General features: G+C 41.8%; 1 protein-coding gene across 3 annotated transcripts in view; it reads right to left on the bottom strand.

Annotated features, from left to right (window-relative positions):
* Nucleotides 1-19,274, bottom strand: part of CREBRF (CREB3 regulatory factor) — an 85,825-nt gene that overhangs the window by 52,669 nt on the left and 13,882 nt on the right. For 2 of the 3 annotated variants that reach the window (XM_045394514.2, XM_065547051.1), the window contains exon 2: nt 2,620-2,833. In XM_045394514.2, coding sequence (XP_045250449.2) covers nt 2,620-2,628 — 9 coding nt within the window. In that variant the 5' untranslated portion in view covers nt 2,629-2,833. Of the gene's footprint in view, nt 1-2,605; nt 2,834-19,274 lie in introns of all 3 variants that reach the window. The other variant, XM_015451392.3, reaches the window with a different exon arrangement.

The following is a 19,274-nucleotide window of genomic DNA, read 5'->3' as shown; positions in this document are numbered from 1 at the left end:
TAACTATCATCAGTAGAGGATTCCCTGTCTTTTCCTGGGGTCTGCAGATACAGCAAATCACTCTCACTCTGTGCTGCTAAGTGAGTCCCATGTCTTATTTTCCAAAGCAAGCTGGAAGACAGTTTGGGATTCACTACCTAGTATAACCAATGGCTGCAGGAAGGTAACGGAAACAGAATCAACTGAATACCCAAAGATCTCCTTGGTAAGACCAGTAACTTGGGCATGAACGCTGTAGCCTTAATCCTGATTCCCAAAAAGGGCACAGTCCATTCCATAATAAATAAAGGGGAAAAAAAAAAGACTTGAGACCCAGCATTAATTCTCCTTCTTGTTTTTTTCTCTATCTTCTGTTTACATTTTAACATCTATACAAATCCCTCAGAGTCAAGTCTGGGCTCACCCTTCTAAAGTGGGTCAAATAATAGAAAGGCTTCACTTTAAAATCTAACTGAGCTGAAGAAAGAGAATGAGAAAGAATAAAAAATTTCTTTTTTTTGGAGAGACATAGTCTTGCTCTGTTACCCAGGCGGAGTGCAGTGGCAAGATCTCAGCTCACCGCAACCTCCACCTCCAGTGTTCAAGCGATTCTCCTGCCTCAGCTTCCCAAGCAGCTGGGACTATAGGCACACGCCACCAAGTCCAGCTACTTTTTATATCTTTTAGTAGAGATGGGGGTTTCACTATATGTTAGCCAGGCTGATCTAACTCCTGACCTCAAGTGATCAGTCTGCCTCGGCCTCCCAAAGTGCTGGGATTACAGGTGCAAGCCACCGCACCCAGCTTTTTTTTTTTTTTTTTTTTGAGACAGAGTCTCGCTCTGTCGCACAGGCTGGAGTGCAGTGGCGTGATCTCAGCTCACTGCAACCTCCACCTCCCGGGTTCACACAATTCTCCTGACTCAGTCTTCCGAGTAGCTGGGACTACAGGTGCGCACCACCACACCTGGTCTAATTTTTGTATTTTTAGTAGAGATGGGGTTTCACCATGTTGGCCAGGTTGGTTTCAAACTCCTGACCTCAAGTGATCCGCCCACCTTGGCCTCCCAAAGTGCTGGGATTACAGACATGAACCACTGACACCAGGCCAAAAATCTCTTAGTTTTTTTTTTTTTTTTTTTTTACAAGTTTCTGCAGAAATGTTTTTAAATGGTATTAATCTATTTGCTTATTCTTTTCATATACTTTCTATCTTTTGCAAACTGGACTTTTCATAGACCTTCTCATCGTATTTTTCTTCATTGGTACATCCCATCTTATTGTTTTTCTTTTTCTCTTTCTCTTACCTTCCCCCAACATTTCCAGGCCTGCAGAACCTTTCTTCCTAGAAAAAGTTAGCTTGAGAAAATAAGTTTAAAATTTAAGCCCCAAATTCAAGTACTCAGTAAATATAAAACTAAACCTCGAATGGGCAACCACTCTAAAAGGGTATGTGCAGTCCATCTGTCACAGAGGTTGGGGTGGCAGTAGGCCGCTGGTCCTTTCTTTTCTTGTTTTGAGACGGAGTTCCCTCTTTCCCCAGGCTAGAGTCCAGTGGCGTGATCTTGGCTCACTACAACCTCTGCCTCCCAGGTTCAAGCAATTCTGTCTCAGCCTTCCGAGTGGCTGGGATTACAGGCACGCACCACCACACCCAGCTAATTTTTGTATTTTTAGTAAAGAGGGTTTCACGATGTTGGCCAGACTGGTCTTGATCTCCTGACCTTGTGATCCGCCTGTCTTGGCCTCCCAAAGTGCTGGGATTACAGGCGTGAGCCACTGGGCCTGGCCGGCCACTGTCTTTTCAATATCCATTAACCAAGTCCCCTTTCTTTGCCTCTTCTGCCTGTCTCAAGTCACCAGACAATCCCAGCAAATTGTTGATTCCCTATGCTCAAAGGATAGCTCAGACACAAAAAGTCACCCAAGAGTCCCTGCCCACTCATTACTTCTAGGTTTCTCCCCAGCACTGAAACAAACAGGGGAGGGGCAAGAGCTAAACACTGGAGAAGAAAAGGAGGAGTTTAGACAAGCAGAATAGGGACTAACAGGGCTTCACTGATTGTCTCAGTGATTGCCTCAAACCAAAACCGATCAATTCAGAGTCGCTGCCATAATATAAACAGATACAATCATTCTTAGATATGTTTTGTAAGGAGATATTTATATGTGCACACATATGTATGTGTGTGTGTGTCTATGAGAAAGAGAGAGATGAGAGGGGTTGGGGGATGGAGTCTGAAGTCTCTCACTATTTCCTCTTAATTACTTCTAAATTCAGCTGGCATAAATGAAAGGTAAGAACTGGGAAACAGGAAGAGTGAGGAGACAGAAATGGGATTGCTGTGGCAGATTAATTTTCAGGGGAGTTGGTTTTGCCCCATAAAGCCAGAAGATCTGTCTACCTTCTACCTATTCACCATACTACCTATGTAGAACTCATTAAACTTCAAGTGATAGCAAAGAAAGAAATAGAAGCCAATGGAAGGAAGAACATGTACTCAAAACTAGCTGAGATCAGAAATAAGATACCATAAAAAGGTAGTATGCAAAGTTGTGTTAAGATTCATTTAAGAGTCAATGGTATTGACTTTCTGTAGTGGGAAAATATAAAACTTTGCACCTACTCTGTATGATTTACCTGAGGCATTTCCAAGCCCAGATCCTGTGAATCCGATTCCAAACTTCTTTTTTTTCTCGTTTGTAAATTCCTTTCCAGCTTTACTTTTAATTCCGAGATCGAAGATGATTTTCACAATAAACAGCAGGTTTCCCCAGAGTGCTTCCAATTCAACTGCTTGGATCACTGCTTTTTTTTTTTTTTTTTTTTTTTTAATAATTCTGTATGATGCTGTCTGTCAAACAACACAAAGTAACTTCACTGAGTTCCAGGAAAAACAAGTTGACGTTTCAAAAAAAAGTTGACTTTTCAAAAACAATATTAGCAGAAAATACTGTGCTTTAAATAAGTCTTATGGTTGAGTTATCAAGGATTTGGTCATACCTTAATACTTACTATTCTGAAATTTACCATTCCTCCTCCTGTATTTTTCTAAAGTACAGCTGGTCAATAACCAATTGGCAACATTAAAAAAAAACACACACAAAATTAACATAGGCTCATTTTTTCTGTGATCTGAAAGATGTAATATATTGATTTTTAAAGTCAAGCTCTCATTCACTTTATGTTCTTTATGAGAAACTATATCTCAAAATTTAATTCCATTTATTGTATAATCATTACTGCTAAATTAATCTACATTTTATCTCTCTCGTAAGTCAACAAGAAGAGTAATGAATACATAATAGTCAGCAATGGAACTTAACATATCCTCTACATTAAATAAAATCCCATTTGTACGGGTATATGTCAATATTATTCTTTCAGTTATAAGGTATAAGCTGCCAGTGAAGAAAGAATTACTCCAGCAAGTTTTTAACAGGTGTATGTTTGAGGGAAAATGGGCCTGGGGACTGCTTTGCAGAGTGGTTTCAAGGGTTAAGTTAAACAATGACTACAAATCACGTGGCACAGGATTTTGACAGGGTACAGACTTAAATGTTAGTGTTTTTTCCCTTCTCCGTGAAGACCTTAATCAGGAGGAACTGAACAGTTATACTCGCTTCATTTTCCTGTCCAAGATCAGTGGGTCTCAAAGTGTGATCCAAAGATCAGCAGTACTAACATCAGCATCAACCTAAAAATTTGTTTAAAATGCAAAATCAAAACAGAACCTCTAGGAGTGGGTGCCAGCAATGTTTTTTAATACACCCTCCAGGTGACTGTGGTCCTCTCTAAAGTTTGAGAAACACTGCCCTATCCTTGATCTAATTTGGTCTAGATGTAGTGTCACTTCTTATATTGGTAAACAATCAATTTACAACGAATTTGCCTTCTGAAATCAGCACATTGTCTGGGGCTACAGGGTTAGAGTAATACATTATATTAATTTCCTTTTTTTTTTTTGGACAAGAGTCTCACTCTGTCACCCAGGCTGGAATGCAGTGGCCCAATCTTGGCTCACTGCAACCTCAACCTCCTGGGTTCAAGTGATTCTCCTGCCTCAGCCTTCCAAGTAGCTGAGATTACAGGCACACAACACCATGCCCAGGGACTCAATCATTGTTCTACTTAATTAGATTAATAAACTGACTACAATTTGTGTTTCCTGCATCTTTGCTGCACTCTCCCCTCCAGTGGGCTGTCATTCCCAACTCACTGGTCTAACCTAGGAAACAATGTCAAGTGCCCACCTAGAAACAGAGTTAACTGTGCTTTTCAATTCAGTGCTACAGTATAACTAGATTGCTCCCTGTTCCTGCCAAAGGCCTGTTCTTGCACAGTTTCTCCTTATGTGACCTCATGCCGTTGTCCTACAACTAGTATGTAGTCATAGTCATTGCCCTAATTCTCTCTCCTGACTCCTATAAGAAGGTCAGTCACTTTTTCTAGACCTATGATTTAGGCCTCCCAAAAGGCATCTAATTCAAGTCATGTGTTCAATAAAGTGGACTAGTATAATCTTGGTGTAAAACCTGGATCTGGGAGAAAAGTTTGATATCCTTTAAAATCTGAAAAATTGACCTTACTAGCAATAGGGTCAGCTGGGCGCAGTGGCTCATGCCTGTAACCCCAGCACTTTGGGAGGCTGAGGCAGGTAGATCACTTGAGGTCAGGAGTTCAAGACCAGCCTGGCCAACATGGCAAAACTCCATCTCTACTAAAAATACAATAATTAGCCAGGTGTGGTGGCATGCGCCTGTAATCCCAGCTATCTGGGAGGTTGAGGCACAAGAATCGCTTGAACCCGGGAGGCACAGGTTGCAGTAAGCTGAGATAGTGCCACTGCACTCCAGCCTGTGTGACAGAGTGAGACTCTGTCTCAAAAAAATTTAAAAATTGTTAAAAATTTAAAAAAAAAAAAGGAAGAGATTGAGTTCTATTCAATACACACTTATTGGCATCCAGTAAAGACACTATCTACCGACATCTTGGTTTATCAACAGTGGACAAAAAAAGGGCTAAATTCTAGTCACAGCTCTCACCTCCAAACTATACAACCCTAGGTAAGGCCATCTTTCTAAGCCTCACTTTTCTGATCTTTAAGGGAAAAAAACAATACTCTTTCCTGGTTATTTAACTGTCTAAGCCATAAAACTTCAATACAAATACATGTATTTATTTAAAAATGTATTTAAACACATCAAAACAAACTTGAGTAAATGCAGTTAGCAAAAAGGGCAATTGTTTAGGAGATCTGGATTCCAAGTTTGATCCCGTAATTGAAACAGCCATACAAACTGGAGTAAATTTGTTAAGTTTATGCCTTAGCTCCTAGATCAGAGAAATAACACTTACTCTCTCTTAATCATGTAATAGAAATGTTATGGGAATGAATGACATATTACACTATGATGTAGTAATAAAATTAATTTGGAAAGGTGATTATCATCAATAGGTATATTGTGCCAATGCTTTCTGGTTTTGTTTTTTTGTTGTTGTTGTTCGTTTTTTTTGAGACGGAGTCTCGCTCTGTCGCCCAGACTGGAGTGCAGTGACCAGATCTCAGCTCACTGCAAGCTCTGCCTCCCGGGTTTATGCCATTCTCCTGCCTCAGCCTCCTGAGTAGCTGGGACTACAGGCACCCGCCACCTCACACGGCTAGTTTTTTGTATTTTTAGTAGAGACGGGGTATCACCGTGTTAGCCAGGATAGTCTCGATCTTCTGACCTCGTGATCCGCCTGTCTCGGCCTCCCAAAGTGCTGGGATTACAGGCTTGAGCCACCGCGTCCGGCCTGTTGTTCGTTTTTGTTTTTTAGTTTTTCATTATTTGTCCTACAGCGAGTCTAGCTCAAAAGCTCAATACCTGTGATAACTTAGCAGCACGGCTAAATGTTTTCAAGGCACTGATTCCCAGAGAGGGTCTCTACCAAGTAATGGGTTGAGTTCGTTCACCTAGTTGTTTCTCCTAGTCTCACAAGTGGCAGCAAATAGGACAGGGAAAGGACCAATTCTACTCTATGCTGTGGAACTCCTTTTCAGTGATAAACGGCTCCCAGTCTCTAAAACTAATGATACAACTTCACAACAAACTATCTTCATCCCCAACATTTCATACCCATTTTCCAGAAATGCTTAGTACTCTTCCAAAACATTTATCACAACACAACCACAAAGAATGAAAGTGCCCACCCAAAAGTGAAGGAAGAAAAAAGTTTTCTACAGAATTTACCATTACATAGCATTTTCCATAATGATACACTACTCAAAAACTGTATCCTGTACCAGCAAACCATATACAACGGGTACATTAATATTTACAAAGCAGAATAATAAGGCCGGGTACAGTGGCTCACACCTGTAATCCCAGCACTTTGGGAGGCCGAGGCAGGTGGATCACAAGGTCAAGAGATCAAGACCATCTTGGCTAACATGGTGAAACCCCGTCTCTACTAAAAATACAAAAATTGGCTGGGCATGGTGGCACACACCTGTAGTCCCAGCTACTCAGGAGGCTGAGGCAGGAGAATCGCTTAAACCCAGGAGGCAGCGGTTGCAGTGAACTGGGACTGTGCCACTGCACTCCAGCCTGGTGACAGCCTGGAGCCTGGAGACTCCGTCTCAAAAAAAAAAAGGCAAGAATAACAACAGTGAGAAGGAAGGTGTAACAACTTGCTTTTCAGGATGGCTTTACACGTCTTTGGACTCAAGAATATCCGTATCTTACTTGAAGCTTTGATATTAAAATACATCAAAAGCAACGGTCTAGTAGCCCGGCACCATGGTGTGTATGCCTGCAGGCCCAGCTACTTAGGAGGCTGAGGCAGGAGAACTGCATGAGCCCAGGAGTTCGGGTCGAGCCTGGGCCAAACAGCAAGACCTTGTCTGTATTTTTAAAAATAAAAATAAACACAAAATTCAATTTACAAAGCAGTTGTCAATTTCCCAAAGTGTGAACCAAGGAATATTTGTTACAAAGAATGTTCAATGGTTACTCAACAAAAGGGTTGTGAGGTTTGAAAAACACATTAAATGAAGTTGTATACTGCCTTTGATATAGGACTTCATGGAAACTTTGTGTTAATGTGTTTTATAAATCACCAAAAGGTGAGTATACCCAGGTACCATTTCCTAAATGTATTTGATCATCAAATCTTCCATCCTGCCCTCATGCCTACCTCAAGATTTGTATTTCTTCCAGGGAAGTTGGGGGAAAAAGGGAAAGGCCAAATTCCTCTAGTCGTTATTTTCTTTTATTCATAGCACTGTTCCACCAGTTCCCAATACAGTTTTTGTTTTCTCTTTTGAGATGGAGTTTTACTCATCGCCCAGGCTGGAATGGCAATGGCGCAGTCTCAGCTCACTGCAACCTCTGCCTCCTGGGTTCAAGTGATTCTTCTGCCTCAGCCTCCCGAGTAACTGGGACTACAGGCAAGTACCACCACACTAATTTTTGTATTTTTAGTAGAGACGGGGTTTCACCATGTTGGCCAGGCTGGTCTCCAACTGCTGACCTTAGGATATCCACCCACCTCAGCCTCCCGAAGTGTTGGAATTACAGGCGTTAGCCACCACGCCCGGCCCCCAATACAGTTTTATGGATTTTTCAAGAGAGGATTGTAGTACATTAGAAATATTATTTATCAACAGATTTCCTGTACCTGAGGCTCATTTAAAAATAACAAAAGCTGTTAGGCAGACAAAGATATTCCTGTAACAGAGAACTAGATCCTAGATGGCTGAAGCATGAGGAGGAACACATGATTTTTTTAGGTTCAATGGTATCACTTGAAAATAGCCACAGCTTCAAATTCTTACACAGCCCCTTTCTGCTACGTCTTATCCTGGGCTTCTTTTGTTTTTGTTTTTGTTTCTCTGAACATGTATTGAGGCTTACTATGTATGATAGGCAAGACAAAAGGTAAAGTAATAGGTATAATCTTCTTACAAAAAGCTCATCCCTAGAACTGCCGAAATAAGTAATCGTAACTTTAAAAGCCAAGCCCAAGACTTGACTGGTGTGTCCTGGCAGCTTACATATTTTCAAGAGCTCCTCAATTGTGTTCTTTCTGAATCTGAGAGTTTCAGCTAATCCTTGAGTCCACATATAAAGAAAAAGTTCACATCAAGAAATATATAAACCTCATTGTAAATGAGAGTATTTTACAAACAACATATATTTATTATGTATTGATAATAATATATATTATATATTAATAATAAACATACCTTTTTGTAAATAAACATGCCTTTTTGTAAATGAGAGTATTTTATGAATAAGGAGATGCTGCATATGATGGCCAGAATCCCTGCAGCTTCCCTTTTATATGGAACTGACTTAGGCCATTGCCCCCTTTTAGTAACTTAAGGAAACTGGTTCCTCACAACAGTAAGTAGCTCTTCTGAGTCATCTAACATTCATCAGAGTAAATGCTAAAACATTTTTGACACACCATTTAGGATGAGTATTATCCAAAAAGTGGAAAATAACAAATATTGGCAAGGATATAGAGAAATCAGAGCCCTCGTGCATTTGCTGGTAGGACTGCAGCTGGTGTGGGAAACGGTTTGGTATTTCTTCAAAAAGCAAAATCCAATTACCATATAATCTAGCAATTCCACTCCTAGGTATATACCTAAAAGAGTTAAAAGCAGAGCCTGAAACAGATATGTGTACACCCATGTTCATGGCAGCATTATGCACAAAAGCCAAAAGGTAAACACAACTCAAGTGTCCACAAACAGATGAATGAATCAACAAAATATGACAAATACAACAATATTATTCAGCCATAAAAATGAATGAAATTCTGATACACACTACAACAAGAATGAACCTTAAAAACATTATGGTAAGTAAAATAAACTAGACACAAAAGGACAAATATTGTATGATTAGGCTTATATGAGGTGCTTAGAATAGAGAAAGAGAGTAGAACAGCGGTTACTAAGGGCTGCAACAGTTATTATTTAATAAGTGTACACAGTTTCTGTTTGGGAAGATAAAAGTGTTCTGGGGGCTAGGGGTGGTGGCTCATGCCTGTAATCCCAGCACTTTGGGAGGCTGAGGCGGGTGGGTCACTTGAGGTCAGGAATTTGAGACCAGCCTGTCCAAAACATGATGAAACCCTGTCTCTACAAAAAATACAAAAATTAGCCAGGCGTGGTGGCTTACGCCTGTAGTCCCAGATACTTGGGAGACTGAGGCAGGAGAATCGCTTGAACCGGGAAGGCAGAGGTTGCAGTAAGCCCAGATCGTGCCACTGCACTCCAGCCTGGGCAACAGAGTGAGACTTGGTCTCAAAAAAAAGTGTTCTGGAATAGACAGTGGTGATGGTTACACAATGCTGTTAATGTACGTAATGCCATAAAATTGTACAGCTAAAGATGGTTAAAATAGTAAATTTTTATATATTTTACCAAAACAATTTTTTTTTTAAGTTTTTTAGATAAGAAGTGCCTGAATACAGGCCGGGCGCAGTGGCTCATCCTTTAATTCTAGCACTGTGGGAGGCCAAGGCAGGAGGCTTAGTTGAGTTCAGGAGTTCGAGACTAGCCTGGCCAATATGGTGAAACCCCGTTTGTACTAAAAACACAAAAAATCAGCTGGACATGGTGGCGGGTGCCTGTAATCCCAGCTACTTAGGAAGCTGAGGCAGGAGAATAGCTTGAACCTGAGAGGCAGAGGTTGCAGTGAGCTGAGATCACACCACTGCACTCCAGCCTGGGTTACAGAGTGAGACACTGTCTCAAAAAAGAAAAACAAAAAAGGAATGCCAATAAATTTATACTGCTATGTAGTTAATGTACTATGGTCTACTTTGATCTTTCCTAATCTTTGCTGGTTCATGTTCATTTCTTTCATGTGACCAGGGGTCTTGTTCCTCTCTCTGTTGTCTTTAAACTGTTCCAGATCCACAATTCTAAGAGGCAGAAACTGTTCTAAACACTAATTTTTTTTTTTTTTTTTTTTGAGACAGAGTCTCATTCTGTCCCCCAGGCTGGAGTGCAGTGGTGCGATCTCAGCTCACTGCAACCTCCACCTCAGCTCACTGCAACCTCCACCACACCTCAACTTCACTGTGCCTGGCCATAACCCCTAATTTAAATAAATCATTTCTCCTAAGGCTTAATCCTCATTAAAGTTGAAAGAGGAAGAAAGGAAAGAAAAGACAGGCAAGGAAGATGCTATGGTTTGAATGTCCCCTCCAAAACATGTTTGAAATTTTTTTTTTTTTGAGACGGAGTCTCGCTCTGTCGCCCAGGCTGGAGTGCAGTGGCCGGATCTCAGCTCACTGCAAGCTCCGCCTCCCGGGTTTACGCCATTCTCCTGCCTCAGCCTCCCGAGTAGCTGGGACTACAGGCACCCACCACCACGCCCGGCTAGTTTTTTGTATTTTTTTAGTAGAGACAGGGTTTCACCTTGTTAGCCAGGATGGTCTCAATCTCCTGACTTTTTGATCCACCCGTCTCGGCCTCCCAAAGTGCTGGGATTACAGGTTTGAGCCGCCGCGCCCGGCCATGTTTGAAATTTAATTGCCATCCTACCAGTACTGAAATGTTGACCCTTTAAGAGGTAGGTATCAATGACATTATCACTGGACACAGGAGTGGGTTCTTGATAGAAAAAAATGAATTCAGATCAACTTCCTCTGTCTCATGTGCTCTCACCCTCTCGCCTTTTACTATGGGATGACCCTGAACAGATGCCAGTGTCATGTTCTTGGACTTTGCAGTCTTCAGAATCATGAGCCAAATAAATCTCTTTTCTTTTACTTTTTACTTAATTACTTTTTTTTCTTTTTTGTAGAGATGGGGTCTTATTATGTTGCCCATATTGGTTTCAAACTCGTGGGCTCAAGCGATCCTTCTGCCTCAGCCTTCCAAAATGCTGGGATTTGAAGCATAAGCCACCATGCCCAGCGATAAATCTCTTTTCTTTAAAATTATCCATTATCTAATCTGTGGTTATAGCAACAGAAAACAGACTAAGACAGGAGGTAAAGGAAAGGACATAGGGAAGTAGGCAGGAGGGCAGGAAAGAAAGAAAGAAAGGGAAAGGAAGAGAGGCAGGGGAAGGGAGGGGTATGGACAGGGAGGTGGGGAAGGAAGGGAAGTGAAGAAGGGAGGCAAGGAGGCAAGGAAACAGGGAGGCAGGAAGAACAGGCAACCTTGGTGATTGAAAAGGTTATACAATGTGTATACCCCACGTGACTCCCTTGTTTGGCAAGAAAGACAACTTATCAGACTACCCAAGCTCTTTAGCAAACTAGGACCCATCTGCCTTATATTCTATCCATCCTGTTATACTTCATAGGTCCCGCTCAACAATTCCTTTCCTTTCCTTTTGAAAACTACCCTACTCTGCAAGAGTAGAACAAAACAGTCCTTCAGATGCTTACTAAGTCAAGCCACTACCTGTTTCATGGTACAGTTGAAATCAGATATCCCAAAGTCTCCAAAACATTTAAGCAGCAGAGGTTGCCTATGCAAGGAATATACTGGGGGAAAGGTGGGGCTCAGGTTCTCCCTTTATTATGTAATATGAATCCTGTAACCAAAACTACAGGTGAATCACAATATTTTACCCTTTGAGAGCAGTTCTCTAGACTCCAAAATTTAGAAATAGGCAAGTAAAATTCAAAATACATTATTATAGTTTACGTCACAATTATTAGTAAAACATGCCCATTATTTATTTTCCAAATTCTGCTGCTGCTAGTCTTTAAGGAAGGACAATGGGAAAAGAGGAAAGTAAGGAGGAAGAAGGTGTATCTTTTCCCTCAGATTAGGTGAAAAAAGATCATCTTCCTAGCCAAAGCAGTACTTATAATGACCTTGTAAGAATTTGCGATCCTTTTGCCATACCACCTTGCACACTCTGTATACCTGATCAATGCAATAGTCTTTTATCCTCACACTCAAGAGTTTTTAAAATATGGGAGGTAGCCAGGCACGGTCACTCATGCCTGTAATCCCAACACTTTGGGAGGACAAGGCAGGCAGATCACGTGAGGTCAGGAGTTCGAGACCAGCCTGGCCAACATGGCAAAACCCCCTCTCTACTAAAAATACAAAAATTAGCCAGGTGCGTTGGTGGGCACTTGTAATCCCAGCTACTTGGGCAGCTGAGGCAGGAGAATCACTTGAACCCCAGAGGTGGAGACTGCAGTGAGCTGAGATCACGCCATTGCATTCCAGCCTGGCTGACAGAGTGAGACTCTGTCTCAGAAAATAAAAAAATAAATAAAGAACAAAAATTTAAAAAATAAAATAAAATATGGGAGGTGAATCAGGTCTGCCACGAAAAATGTAATTAAACAAAATAACGAAAACCACCTTTTACTGAAAATCTTAAAAAGCAAACAGAATATACTAAATCTCAAAAGCGATCTCTCTCCTTAGAATGCCATGTTAGAGGAAGACAGAACTCTCAGTTACAATTTTGTTCAATTCCTTTCCAAAGGCTTCCATCCAACTTTAATCTTTGGGTTACAGGGGCAACATATGGGAGCTTAGTCAAAGCTCTTTGGGAACCAATAAGGAAGAAGTTTTGTTTTTGTTTTTTTTTTTAAACAGAGTTTCGCTCTTCTTGCCTAGGCTGGAGTGCAATGGTGTGATCTCTGCTCACTGCAACCTCCACCTCCAGAGTTGAAGCCATTCTCCTGTCTCAGCCTCCAAAGTAGCTGGGATTACCACAGCTACTTTTACGCAGCTACTTTTACCACAGCTACTTTTACCATAGCTACTTTTACACAGCATGCACCACAAAACCCAGCTAATTTTGTATTTTTAGTAGAGATAGTTTTTCACCATGTTGGTCACATTGGTCTCGAACTCCTGATCTCAGGTGATCTACCCACCTCAGACTCCCAAAGGGATGGGATTGCAGGCATGAGCCACCACGCCCTGCCAAAAAGAAAACTATTATTTATTTATTTATTTAGACGGAGTCTCGCTCTGTCACCAGGCTGGAGTGCAGTGGCGTAATCTCGGCTCACTGCAACCTCCGCCTCCTGGGTTCAAGCGATTCTCCTGCCTCAGCCTCCTGAGTAGCTGGGACTACACGCACCCGCCACCACGCCCACCTAATTTTTTGTATCTTTAGTAGAGACAGGGTTTCACCATATGAGCCAGGATGGTCTCAATCTCCTGACCTCATGATCTGCCCGCCTCGGCCTCCCAAAGTGCTGGGATTACAGGCGTGAGCCACCCAGCGCCCGGCCCTAAAAAGAAGACTATTAAAGCAAGTGTCTAGATTAATCTGAGTTGAATGGGAAGGACTGCTTTTTTTTTCTGAAAACTATCAATTGCAAGGTATTGGAGGTTTTCTGCAGCCTTGATGTCTGTCAATTAAGTTGTTCAGAGCACAAGAATAAGAGCATGGACCAATTTTAGACAGAACCAGAGGATGCATTTCTAATCCCAGCCAACTCTGATTACCACTGGGGACAAAATATTCACAGTTTGTATCTATGTAGCTGTTTACAGATTAAAGTACATTTCTACACCCTGTCATTTGATAAAACAACTTGGTGAAGTAACAAGAACCAGTATTTTGATAAAACATCTAGTTAATATAGTCTTGGTATCAGGATAACCACTATCCCCCAGTCCCTGTCCAACCCTTTTACATTAATAAATTAAAAGTACAGCAAGGATAAGAGGTTTGTCCAAGGTCATTCAGTAAATGGATGCCTCCAAGCAAACCCATCGTCACAAGACTATCTCTACTCTTAGGGCCTCAAAGATCATTTCTAAAGAACTCCCAAATCTACATTTTGAACCTAAACATGTGTATGCATGAGCTCTATCATCTGAGATGTGGATATCTCCATGTTCATATTCCAATACCTCAGATACAATATGCCATCTCCCCATCCAAACATTCCTATTCTGTCAATAATACTATCACTCTCTGACATTCAGGGATAGACGGCTGATTTCAGCCTTCATTCTTTAACTTCTTCTCCCCTACTCGCTTTGTTAAATCATACCAATTCTTTTTAACAAAGATATACAGATCACTTACCTTGTACTGCACACAAATGCATCTATTTGACTGTGCCCTTCCCTCTTTTTCAACCCTTACTTGGCCCTCATCATCTTATATTTACCATTCTAGTATTTGCCCTACAGTCTTCCTGTCTCTATCCTCCTCTTCCTCTCGAGTTCTTATGCCCCATTTTAAAATTATTCTCATGCCAATAATCCTAGCACTTTGGGAAGCCAAGGCAGGAGGATTAATTGAGGCCAGTAGTTCGAGACCGGTCTTGGAAACATCGTGAGACCCTGTCTCTACAGGAAAAAAAAAAAAAAACGTAAAAATTAGCCAGGCAGCCGGGCGCAGTGACTCACGCCTGTAATCCCAGCACTTTGGGAGGCCGAGGTGGGCAGATCATGAGGTCAGGAGATGGAGACCATCCTGGCTAACATGGTGAAACCTTGTCGCTACTAAAAATACAAAAAATTAGCCGGGTATGGTGGCAGGCACCTGTAGTCCCAGCTACTACGGAGGCTGAGGCAGGAGAATGGCGTGAACCTGGGAGGCGGAGCTTGCAGTGAGCTGCGATTGCGCCACTGCACTCCAGTCTGGGCAACAAGCCTCCCGGGTGCTGTGGCTCACGCCTGTCACCCCAGCACTTTGGGAGGCCGAGAAAGGCGGATTACGAGGTCAGGAGTTCGAGACCATCCAGGCTAAGACGGTGAAACCTCGTCTCTACTAAAAATACAAAAACAAAATTAGCTGGGCATGGTGGCGGGTGCCTGTAGTCCCAGCTACTTGGGAGGCTGAGGTGGGAGAATGGTGTGAACTCGGTAGGCGGAGCTTGCAGTGAGCCCAGATTGCGCCACTGCACTACGACCTGAGCTGGGCGACAGAGTGAGACTCCATCTTTAAAAAAAAAAAAATAGATAAAACAATTAGCCAGGCATGGTGGCACATGCTTATAGTCCCAGCTACTCAGCTGAGGCAGGAGGACGGCTTGAGCTCAGGAGTTCAAGACTGTAGTGAGCTATGATTGTGCCACTGCACTTCAGCCCCAGCAACAGTGTAAGACTCTGTCTCTTACAAAAAAAAAAAAAAAAGAAAAATTATTTTTAAATAATTATTAAAAATTAATGAAAATTATTAAAATAAGTTTTTGAGACAGGGTCTTGCTCTGTCACCTACACTGGAGTGATGTGGCGTGATCTCAGCTCACTGCAACTTCCACCTTTCAGGCTCAAGCAGCCCTCCCACTTCTGCCTCCTGAGTAGCTGGGAATATAGGCACATGCCACCACGCCTGGGTAATTATTGCATTTTTTTGTAGAGAGGGTTTCACCATGTTGCCCAGGCTGGTCTCGAACTCCTGGGCTCAAGCAATCACCTGCCTTGGCCTCCCAAAGTGCTGGAATTACAGGCATGACCCACCACGCTTAGCCTAAAATAATTATTAGTATAAGATAAAATTATTCTTTCTAACCTACCACACGTCATATTAACATTGTGCTCCAAAGTCATCAGCAACTCCCATACATTTCTTGGATAATGTCCAAACTACTCAGACCTTAGGCCAGACACAAGTGGTTCACACCTATAATCCCAGCACTTTGGGAGGCTAAGGCAGGAGGATCACTTGAGCCCCGCTGGGCCATATAGCAAGACCTAGTCTCTTAAAAAAAACAAAAACAAGGCCGGGCACGGTGGCTAACACTGTAATCCCTGCACTTTGGGAGGCTGAGGTGGGTGGATCACCTGAGGTCAGGAGTTTGAGACCAGCCTGGCCAACATGATGAAACCCTGTCTCTACTAAAAAAAAAAAAAAAAATTCGCTGGGCATGGTGGTGCATGCCTGTAATCCCAGCTACTCAGAAGGCTGAGGCAGGAGAATCGTTTGAACTCGGGAGGCAGAGGTTGCAGTGATGTGAGATCGTGCCACTGCACTCCGGCCTGGGCAACAAGAGCGAAACTCCATCTCAAAAAAATATATATATATACACCCACACATATATATACATATACATATATATACACACACACACACATACACAATGACACTATCTTTCCAACCCTGTCTTCCACTACTCTTCTTTAAAGTCTAATATTAGATTGATTTTACCATTTCCCCTAATCCTCAAGACAGTTACAATCCTACTTCACTCCACTAAAAATTTCCAGTAGTGAGACTCTGACCTTCATACCTTAGCTCATATTTTTCCTCTTCTCTCCTATTCCCTTGCTTCCACTACCAGATTGTGACATCTCTGAGAATGACCATCACATCTCACATCTATTTCACTACAGTGCCAAAAGCAATGCCTTACCAAGCAGTCATCCACACAAGAGTTGGCTGAAAATGAATGGGAAATCCCCTAAGACCACATGTCCTTCTGGATAAGGAGTCAAAAGTGCGGTGCTCTTCACAATGAGGACATTACAAAAAAGTCAGTCATTCAATATATATTTATTGAGCATCTTTTATGTGCTCCAGAGATCTTAGTTTGTTAAATTGAGTCTTGAACCACTGTAATATCATATAGTAAAAATATGAAAAATTGTACTACTGAATTTTTTTTAATTTCCAAGAAGAGTGATATTTAAATTTTAGTCCATTTTAAAGACCTGATAGAATTATTGTCTAGGGAAAAGAGGATAGAGGAAGAAGTAGAATTAAATTTAATTTAAATCAACTGAATTCAGGCACTGGACTGATACATGTTACGCTGTTCTCTCCCTCGTCATTATTGTATTTTAATGTTTTAAACTACACAGCAGGAAGATAAACTCACCATATTAAAACAAAATATTTTATGCAGGATATTAAATATTTAAGTTTTAAAGAATCACTTTGTGGCCAGGCGCGGTGGCTCACACCTGTAATCCCAGAACTTTGGGAGGCCTAGGCGGGCAGATCACGAGGTCAGGAGATCGAGACCATCATGGCTAACACGGCGAAACCTCATCTCTACTAAAAATACAAAAAATTAGCCGGGCGTGGTGGCAGGCGCCTGTAGTCCCAGCTACTTGGGAGGCTGAGGCAGGAGAATGACGTGAACCTGGGAGGCGGAGCTTGCAGTGAACCAAGATCACGCCACTGTACTCCAGCCTGGGCGACAAAGTGAGACTGTTTCCAAAAAAAAAAGAAAAAAAAAAAAAAAGAATCACTTCGTTTTTCAAGCTGTTCTGCAGAAATCTACAAAATGTTAAAAAGAGAATAGTACAATTAATGGCAGCAGCATAAAAACAGGCAGTGATGCAAGCGAGAATACACTGGAGCACACAGCAGGATTCCAGTGACACCAGACATTCTTCACACACTCTAACAACTTTGATGCTGTTGTTAGCAAGGATTTGAGCTCTTCTTCAAAATTCATTGTAGGGGCAAGGCATGGTGGCTCACTGCCTATAATCCCAGCACTTTGGGAGGCCAAGGCAGACAGACCACTTGAGGTCAGGAGTTCAAGACCAGGCTGGCCAACATGGCGAAACCCTGTCTCTACTGAAAAGAAAAATTAGCTAGGCGTGGTGGCGCACACCTGTAGTCCCAGCTGCTCAGGAGGCTGAGGTATGAAAATCACTTGAACTCAGGAGGCGCAGGTTACAGTAAGACGAGATCACGCCACTGCATTCCAGCCTAGACTACAGGATAGATTCTGTCTCAAAAAAAAAAAAAAAAATTGTTTCCTTCCTCTTTTCTCAGATTTGGCACCGTTTCAAAAGCAGCATGAAATATACTAGAGATAATTTTCAAATTCTCTTCAAATTCCTTCCTACTGTGAAATAGGTTTTACTACCAGCATAAACTATGTAAGAGCCAGTACAGAGGTTATATGAACATGGTTTTGCAGTTATCTCTTTTAACACTGAGAAAAGCTTGGTACCTCTTTGGCTCTAACATTCCTAAAAAGCTTACTTTATGAGGAACAAACTCTAGGTAAAAGGTTATGCATTGGGAATGAATATTTCGAATTTCATGGCCAGGCATGGTGGCTCACGCCTGTAATCCCTGCACTTTGGGAGGCCAAGGTGGGTGAATCACCTGAGGTCAGGAGTTCGAGACTAGCCTGGCCAACACGGTGAAACCCCATTTCTACTAACAATACAAAAATTAGCCAGATGTGGTGGCGCACACTTGTAATCCCAACTATTCAGGAGGCTGAGATGGGGGAATTGTTTGAACCTGGGAGGTGGAGATTAAGGCACTGCACTCCAGCCTGGGTGACAGAGTGAGACTCCGTCTCAAAAAAAAAAAAAAAAAAAGAATTTCATTCCAGACTCTCATCTCCCTTACTTTACGTATAAATGCAAGAATTCCCCTTTACTTTGTGGGGATACTGTGATTAACAATAAAACAACATATAAAGTATCTAGCCCTAGCACAAAACAGACACTCAATAAATGGTGGCTATTTTTATTCTCAGATCTATTCCTTGGTATGTGATACTCCTGGGATGTTGCTATTAAGGTATAAAACCAAAGTTAACTGAGAATCCTTTTTTTTTTTTTTTTTGAGATGGAGTCTCCCTTTGTCGCCCAGGCTGGAGTGCAGTGGCACGATCTCAGCTCAGTGCAACCTCCGCCTCCCAGGTTCAAGCAATTCTCCTGCCTCAGCCTCCCGAGTAGCTGGGACTACAGATACATGCTGCCACACCCAGCTAATTTTTTTCTTTTTTTTAGTACTGATGGAGTTTCACTATGTTGCCCAGGCTGGTCTCCAACTCCTGAGCTCAGGCAATTTGCCTGCCCCGGCCTCCCAAAGTGCTGGGATTACAGGTGTGAGCCACCGTGCCCAGCCCTCTCAGAATCCTAAATTGTCTAAATTCCACATTCCACCAAGCTAGAACCAGGGTGAATATGGAATACTCAGGCAACACAGGATACTTAACACCCCCCAGCCTTATGAGGGTGTATGTCAATTATGCAGGTTTAATCAGCAAAAGAATCTCTAAACTTACAAAGTAACTCATAAAGCTCCAAACTAGTCATCTCTATACACAATAAAGAAATGGCAGATAAAGAGGAAAAGGCCTCTTTAGAGAGATTATTGCTCTTTATTGTTCAAACAAATACATATAATTTATTACCTTTTCATAGTTCATTATACTGGCTTCACTAAATGGTTCTAGACAATTGAGGAAATAGAGTGACATATAATTTATGTGTATATCTGTAATACCTTGCATAGTTTCTAATAAAGAGACACGCAGAGTTTAATCTATACCATATTTGTCTCAAAAGTGTTGAGATAAATCAAACAAGTGAGGCAGATTATTCCAACTGCTGAGAAAACATAGCACTGAATAGAATCAGC

The sequence above is a fragment of the Macaca fascicularis genome, chromosome 6 (genome assembly GCF_037993035.2).
Source record: "Macaca fascicularis isolate 582-1 chromosome 6, T2T-MFA8v1.1".
Taxonomy (NCBI): Eukaryota; Metazoa; Chordata; class Mammalia; order Primates; family Cercopithecidae; genus Macaca; species Macaca fascicularis.
The sequence above is the reverse complement of the archived record's forward strand: the minus strand, read 5'-3'. Positions and strand labels throughout refer to the sequence as shown.